The sequence below is a fragment of the Colobus angolensis genome, unplaced genomic scaffold, assembly GCF_000951035.1.
Source record: "Colobus angolensis palliatus isolate OR3802 unplaced genomic scaffold, Cang.pa_1.0 Scaffold451, whole genome shotgun sequence".
Taxonomy (NCBI): Eukaryota; Metazoa; Chordata; class Mammalia; order Primates; family Cercopithecidae; genus Colobus; species Colobus angolensis.
Genome location: NW_012117944.1, coordinates 858165 through 866622, shown reverse-complemented (window position 1 = coordinate 866622; position 8458 = coordinate 858165). Strand labels below are relative to the sequence as shown.

At 34.4% G+C, this 8458-nt stretch overlaps 1 protein-coding gene across 1 annotated transcript; it reads right to left on the bottom strand.

Moving 5' to 3' along the window:
- Positions 1–1236: 1236 nt before the first annotated feature.
- On the bottom strand, positions 1237–2181 carry LOC105523175 (olfactory receptor 4K2-like). The gene has a single exon (XM_011957949.1). The coding sequence runs from the start codon at positions 2179–2181 to the stop codon at positions 1237–1239; it is 945 nt and encodes a 314-aa protein (XP_011813339.1).
- Between the last annotated feature and the right edge of the window lie 6277 nt (positions 2182–8458).

The window sequence follows — 8458 nt, the reverse complement described above, 5'->3', positions numbered from 1 at the left end:
TTTACAGTCTTTTTAGAGATGGAAAAGGGATAGAGGTAAAGTGAATCCCCAAGGATAATACAACTAGCAAATGACAGAATCAAGATTTAATTCCAGGGTCCATGTGTGTCTAGAGAAATGTCTTTGCCCCTTACAGTGATTCAGCCTTCAACCAGTCCTATGAATTCTCTGGACCTTCGGTACTTCAGGTGTTAGAAAATTGGACTGGCTGACTGATTTCAAAGACTCTCTTGTAATAAAGGAAAATCTATTTAACATGATCAATAATATACCAAATTAGGGAGAATCATGCTATGTATTTCTTAAATTCTTTTTTCCTTTATTTCCAAAGGTTATATTATATTGAAAATTAGACACAAAGCTTCTTCTAAGACTAATAATATGCTGCAAAATTTTATTTTGGAAATGAAAAAGTTATCATTAATTTAATAGTTAATATTTTTCCCAAATATTGTAAATAAATTCATCATATCTATAATTTTCAGCCAGGTTTTGAAAGCCAGTCAGATTTGAGTAGTTTGCTATGATTTAAACTTTACAAATTATTATTTGATTATTTGCTATATTAATTATGAAGTGTGATAGTGATACAAACACCTGTTAAGAAACTGTATTGCTAAATTTGATTCTTTGAACTGTTCTCTTATTTTCAAAGTTGACACAGAACTCAAACAACTGAACCCCTTAAATCGAGATTGTTGAACATTACCTAAAAGAATCTCTTCATAGTATAAATTTTCCCATAAAACTATTCCCAGTGTTATTTTTTAAAAAACCTGTTTTGTCCTACACTGCTAATTATAGTTCTAAATTAATCTAAACACCATCAGAGTACCACAAGGCTGTGCAGAATAGGAATGTTCTGGATTAGAAAACAGGAGAATCATATTTTATCTCATGCTTCTCTAAGTTGTCTTAATCTGAGGTATGTTTGTAGGATCCAGAGGTCTATGAAGTCCTGAATTTATATTCACAATTTTGACGATATGTTCATTTTTCTATGAAGATAACCTTTACATTTCACCAGATTATCAAGTAGACCCATAACTCAAAAGGCTTGTAAACACTGCGCTAACGTTTCATCAAGATGTCACACATTTCTTATCCCTGACTTCTTTTCATAAATTTAAACTAAATCATTTGAAAGGTAACTTCTAACTTTAATTTTTTGATTGCTCTAAGAACATAAGTGTTAATATATCTCACAAAGGAGATCCCTATTCATTGCATGTAGTATCATGGAGCAGTTTTCCCAAGACTGAAATATTGGGTATTCATTTTCTTCTTCATTGCTGTCTTTACTTCCTGGTTTCTCAAAGTATAGATAAGTGGATTCAGAAAGGGAGTGAAGATGGTATAGAAAACAGAGAGAATTTTGTCTATCAGGAAGTTAGTGGAAGGCCACACATAAATGAAAATACAGGGTCCAAAGAACATTAACACAACAATAAAATGTGCTGTACAAGTAGAAAGAGCCTTGGCGGATCCTGTGGACGAGTAGTCCCTGACTGTAATAAGAACAATGATGTAGGAGGCGAGCAAAAGCAGAAAACTTACAAGAGCAATGACACCACTCGTTGAAATCATGAAGATCCCGAGAACATAAATATCTATACAAGCTAGCTGGATGACCAAAGGAAGATCACAGAAAAAACTATCTACAACACTGGGACCACAGAAGGGCAAATAGAGGGTAAAAGCTAATTGGCTCATTGTATGCAGAAAGCCCACTGTCCAAGAAACTAGCACAAGCTCAATACACACTCTTCGGCTCGTGATTGTTGAATAATGGAGAGGTTTACATATGGCAATATACCTGTCAAAAGACATGGAGATCAGCAGCACAATCTCAGTCCCGGTGAAGAGGTGCAAAAAAAAGATCTGAGAAATGCAGCCTTCAAACGAGATGGTCTTACGCTGAGCAAAAAAGTCCATAATCATCTTTGGTGTGGCAAAGGAGGACAGGCACATGTCAATGAGAGACAGGTTGCTGAGCAGGAAGTACATGGGAGAGTGAAGGTCTGAGGTGGATAGGACAGTGAGCAAAATCAGGCAGTTGCCCAACATGGTCATTAAATAGAAGACAGAAAACACCACAAAGAAGAATATCTGGAGTTCAGGTGAATCAGTAAGTCCAAGTAATATGAATTCAGATACTCTGGAATAGTTGAACCCCTCCATTCATCTGCAGACTCGGCTGCAGACAAAATTACAGAGTTTGAAAATGTGACATTTCTACAACCACATATTAACTTATCATTCACTAAAAGATTGATTACCTAAAATCCAATTAAAAATCCTCAGGGTGAAGATTTTGGGGGTGAACCACTTAACAACTGCTACCAGATATAATCTGAAAAGTTTAACCTCTTGGTTTTGACCAGCATCAGTATACGTTGAGCTGTAGTCATCACATGGGCACAAAATTATATACCTATCTGAATACTACTTAACGAATTACATAACACACATTTATTGAGGCAGATTACACTACATTTGTGTGCTCTACTGAATAAAACATATAAATAAAACTAAAAATAAAATGAGTGTTGAATTCTCAAAGGTTTCTCTTACACACAAAAATGTGAATATTTTGAATCAACTATTGTTAAACAGTAGACTTAACTAAGACTTTACTATAATGATTTCAGAAGATCCATTTAATATCTTTGAGGGTGATAAATTATTTAATTTTAATTACTTAATTCCATAAGACAACTGATAACCAAAAGGCATACTTGTAACCTGCAAAAGTTATTCTCCACTTTGGGTAATTTATTATTTCATAAAAACATGTTTTAAAAAGAGAATCTCCTTCCTTTAATTCTCTTCATTCTACCCAAAGCTATATTTTAAACTAGAAAAACAAACAAACAAAACAGATACATTAAGAACTCAGAATTTTTTCAAAATTAATGTTTTCATTTACAGTGCTTCCCAAGTTCTAGAAATTTTATTTCCTATAGAATATCAATGTCTTTACCAAAGAGTCAAAAGTGTGGTACAAAGCAAATGAAACTTAGTCCTAGTAAATGAAAGCTAATTTTGTGGCCAGGTAGGGTTTACTTTGCCAACCACCTAATGAAATTTAAGCCTTTGACTACAGAAATTTTAGCTGGGTAACTGGAAAGTTGTCCAGGTTACTGGAAAATTTGATGAGATCAAAATTAATTAAGTAAAAAAATGTAGTGTTAGATCAGGCATTTATAAGTCTATATGCATCTAAATCATCTTTCTTTAAATTGCTTTTTCCACATGTAAAACTATATGAATTCCCTTGTTATATTACACATTTGAATATTTCACTTTACACATTTGAATATTTATCTAGTTTTGATGATAATTTAATTAGATAATGCAGTTTTATCTAATCCTGTATTATAACTTATCCATCTTTGAAAATGCAATATTTCATTCCTTCTTCAACAAAAGTTTTCAAGGTACACTAAAAAAGATATCATTATGTCAATGAAACATGGTGAACCAATGTCAAAAATTTAAAAATATCAACATACCAATATTTAAGTTATAGTCAATATTAATATGCTTAGAAAAGAATAAAATCATTGTTGTGAATTCAAAGAATGAACAAATGGACAAAGAGTCAATAAATGGGCTGGGCACAGTGGCTCATGCCTGTAATGCTAGCACTTTGGGAGGTTGAGGCAGGCGAATGGCTTGAGCTCAGGAGTTTGAGACCAGCCTGGCCACCATGGCGAAACCCTGTCTCTACTAAAAATACAAGAATTTGCCAAGCATAGTGGCACACACCTGTAATCCCAGCTTCTCGCGTGGTTAAGGCAGGCGAATCCTTTGAACCTGGGAGGTGGAGGCAGAGGCTCCAGTGAGCGGAGAACATGCCACTGCACTCCAGCGTGAGCACTGAGAACCTGTCTCAAAAAAAAAAAAAAAGAAGAAGAACTATTTGACTTTTATTTTCTTCATTCTCTTGCATTAATTTATTCCCAATGATCCTTCCAAAAATTCTTGAAAATAAATAATAAAAAAGAAAATCTTGTATTATGAAAGCCTGAGACTACTGACTATTGAAATTTTAGATTGTAGATCAATACACATATAGATTTAACTGTCTGACAGTGCCAATGTATCAATTCAGTGAAAAAATAAGTTTTATGATTATGTGCCGCCTTTTTTCTGAATTAACTGATTGGCTGATTAAATTTGCAGATATTAGCTGGTTGTTTTTAGTTTAAAGTAGTGGCATGGTTTCTAGTCTAAAGAAAAAGTCTTACCTCAAGCCTGTAATCCCAGCACTTTGGGAGGCCGAGACGGGCGGATCACGAGGTCAGGAGATCGAAACCATCCTGGCTAACACGATGAAACCCCGTATCTACTAAAAAATACAAAAAACTAGCCAGGCAAGGTGGCGGGCGCCTGTAGTCCCAGCTACTCGGGAGTCTGAGGCAGGAGAATGGGGTAAACCCGGGAGGCGGAGCTTGCAGTGAGCTGAGATCCGGCCACTGCTCTTCAGCCTGGGCTATAGAGCGAGACTCCGTCTCAAAAAAAAAAAAAAGAAAAAGTCTTACCTGATTTGTAGTAAAAACTAAAACAAATGTTCCAAAACAATTTTGGTTTCTTTTTTGGATAACTATCAGAAATTTTACATTGACTACATATTCTGACTTTAGAGGAGAAGGATTATAGCAATTGTTCTGTTGCAGCAACTTTCAGAGTCCGGTTACAAGTGGAAAAATAATAATGGGAAAAAATCTGATTCATTTTAAAATTTTTTAATTTTTTTTTAATTGTTGCTGTGCAGAAGCAAATGTACTGGAAATGAATTGTACTTTGTTAATTACAGTTTACCTTATTATTCCATCCTTAACTCATTCTGTGATTGAACACTAAATATCAAAATTTTAAATATTACCTTCACAGCCGGGTGCAATGGCTCATGCCTGTAATCCCAGCACTTTGGGAGACCCCGATGCCTGGCCAACAATGTGAAACCCCGTCTCTACTAAAAATACAAAAATTAGCCATGTGTGTTGATGGGCACTTGTAATCCCAGCTACTCGGGAGGCTGAGGCAGGAGAATTGCTTGAACCCAGGAGATGGAGATTGCAGTGAGCCGAGATCATAGCACTCACTTCAACCTGGGAGACTCCATCTCAAAAATAAAAATACAAATAAATGTTACCTTCTGCAATATTTTTCCTTTAGATGACCTCATGTTTTCCCATGTGGAGGAAAATCTGGTTACATCTCCATTTATTTGCACATATTTAAATTGTTTTGTCAATATTGAAAAATTATTTTGGCCAGGTGCGGTGGCTTATGCCTATAATCCCAGCACTTTGAGAGGCCGAGGTGGGTGGATCATGAAGTCAGGAGTTCAAGACCAGCCTGGCCAATATGGTGAAATCCCATCTCTACTAAAAATTTAAAAATTAGCTGGGCATGGTGGTGTGTGCCTATATTCCCAGCTACTCGGGAGGCTGAGGCAGGAGAGTTGTTTGAACCTGGGAGGCAGAGGTTACAGTGAGCCGAGATGGCGCCATTGCACTCCAGCCTGGATGGCAGAGCTAGACTCCATCTCAAAAAGAAAAAAAAGAAAAATTATTTTTAAATTTTGTCATAGAATGATATTCTAGAATTCTTAAAAGGAGTCTACTGCCCAGTGGTTAAGAGTAGTTACGGTATTCTTGACTTCACTTATGTCTCAGTAGCCTAAGATTTGACTTCTACCTGTGAGAATTATATTACATGGTCTATGTAAAGCTTGAAGCATATTTTCTGGGCAAAATTTAAGGAATTTTCTCGGTTTCAAAATCCAAATCTAATATTGCTGTTTGGAAATAATCAGCTTGTTTTATTGTTAATAACATATGCAATAAAAATTCTCATCTAAGTTCAGGGATTTAGAAAAAGACCATGTGCTACCAAAATAATTTCATATGTTTGAAGTTGCATTTTTCATATGAAAATGGCACAAGTTCCTTTTACATTAAATGCATTGAAAATCCTCAGCTTCACACATTTGAATATTTCTATTTTACTGACAATTTATTTACTAATGGGAACTATTCTTATATTGATTTAAACATATACGTAAATTTATATTTATATTTTTTCTCCTTTTCATCACCAGAAAGAATGCTTTAAGCCCTATTTAATGGAACCATCCATTTTTAAGTCTTTAAGTCATATATACTTTTTCTTTACTATTCCTCCATTATTTCTGTTTTATATAATTATTAAATAAACGTTAATTGTTTTGCTACCTGAAGAATGCAAACCACAACTGCTTCTGAAGATCCTTACAATCATATCTAGCTTTTAACCTACCAGTTATGCACGTAGCATCAAAAACACCATTTCCTCCGAGATTCACAAGCCTACTGAAATCACCATAGCTCTTTAGTAAGCATCAGAAGCCTGGAGTATGGATGTATATTTTCTCCTGTCTTTATATAAAATCCCTTAGAAAGTAGTGACGTATACTAGATCAGGGATTAAACACTATAATCTACTTGCAGTGGGAGTCATTAAAATGTTGACCCAGCTTTTCACAGAGTTGCAACAAGAACTGTGAAGTGTGTCTTTGCTATTTAATGTGGGAATGCACACCTGTGATGTAGCAATGTTCGCTGGAGAAAAGCACAACTGGAACCGGCCTAGGAGAAGAAAACATCTAAGCAGTCATTTACAGAGCATATGGGGAACAAAAAATTACTCCTTTAGTTATGGAAATATTCCCATATTTATGCCCCAATGTTCAAAATCCCATAATTGGAAAATTATTCTTTTAGGCTAAGGCAATTTGTCTCCAACAAATACTTGCTTACTGGAAGTTGCATATTAAAGGAAGAATCATGCATTAAAGTTTCTGACAATACATTAAAAAATTAGCACAAACTAATACTGATAGCTATTTCGAGGGATAGGTGAATTCTAGAAAGGGGGATATTGGAAAGTCCAACATAACCAGGGGAAGTGAAGAGAGGTACTATGGAGTACCTTAGAGGAATAGTGTAAAAATTAAATTATAGAAATAAATTTTAAACATTCAGTTCAATGCTTACTACAGGGAAAGTACTCAATAAAATATAGTAGAAATAATAGCAGGGATGTTTATAATAATTATCATTACTTTTGAAGTGTTCATAATAGATTATCCAGGAAGACAGTAGACATGGATTCACAACCTAAAACCATAAGCCAAGGGTCTTGCCATATTTGCCTGCAGGTCAATCATTTATCTGTGGCTTGCTCTCCAAGCACAACCTTTTTCCCAAATACCTCAAAGACTGAACTCTGCACAACTGTCCTACATTCTCCATCAATATATCCTACATTCCCCACAAGTCTGGCAGTAGAGCCCAAGAAAATCTTCCTTAGGTGACCACATTTCTAGTACTCTTTGAAATAAGAAAACAAGTTTAGTTTTAAGATGTTTATCCTTCTACGAAGAAAAAGGAAACAACTTTTGAAAAAATTAACAAAACTGGCATAAAGATTTAATAGTTTTCTAGTTATCCCTTGGTATCCACAGAAGATTAGTTCCAGGACCCCTACTGATACCAAAATCCATGGCTGCTCAAATCCCTGAGTTAAAATGGCATGATATTTGTATACAATCTAAACACATCCTCCCATATACTTTAAATCATCTTAGATCACTTATGATGCCTAATACAATATAAATGCTATGTAACTAGTTGTTATATGGTATTGCTTTCTAAATTTGTATTATTTTATTATGTTTCTTAATATTTTGGATCCACTATTGGTTGAATCCAAGAACATGAAACCCACAGAAAGAGAGGGCTAGCTGTAAATCTAAAATATTTGTCCTATTGTAAAACAAAAATAAGGATATATAATAATTATTAGAGTAATCCTGGAAAACTGTATAAATCCTGGAAAACAGGTGTAATTATTATTAGAGTAATACTGGAAAAGGCAAGAGAATAAACAGAAAAAGAACAGAAATAAAAAATAATTCAATAAGAAAGAGCATGAAGGAGTTTTTTTGTATTAGTAACCTGTTCTATATCTTGGCTGTGGTGCTGATTACATAATCTATACATGTGCTAAAATTAATGGATTGTATACCAAAACAAAGAAAAAGTCCATCTTACTTTAAGATCATTTATAAAGTAGAATTTGAAAAAGTAAACCCAGATCATTCAGTACAAGGGCAAATTTCAAAATGAGCAAATAAATTCAATAACCTTCTTATAAATTATTCAACAATTAAATATATTTAACTTATATTTAATTGTTAAGTATATTTAACATTATATTAAATATGTATTATATTAAAATATAATACGTTAAAATGTAGCCAAAAAGAACCTATTCAGTTGAATGATAGATTATATAAACTAAATAGAAATAATCTTGAGGGGGGGCGGAGCAAGATGGCCGAATAGGAACAGCTCCAGTCTCCAACTCCCAGGGCGAAGGACACAGAAGACCGGTGATTTCTGCA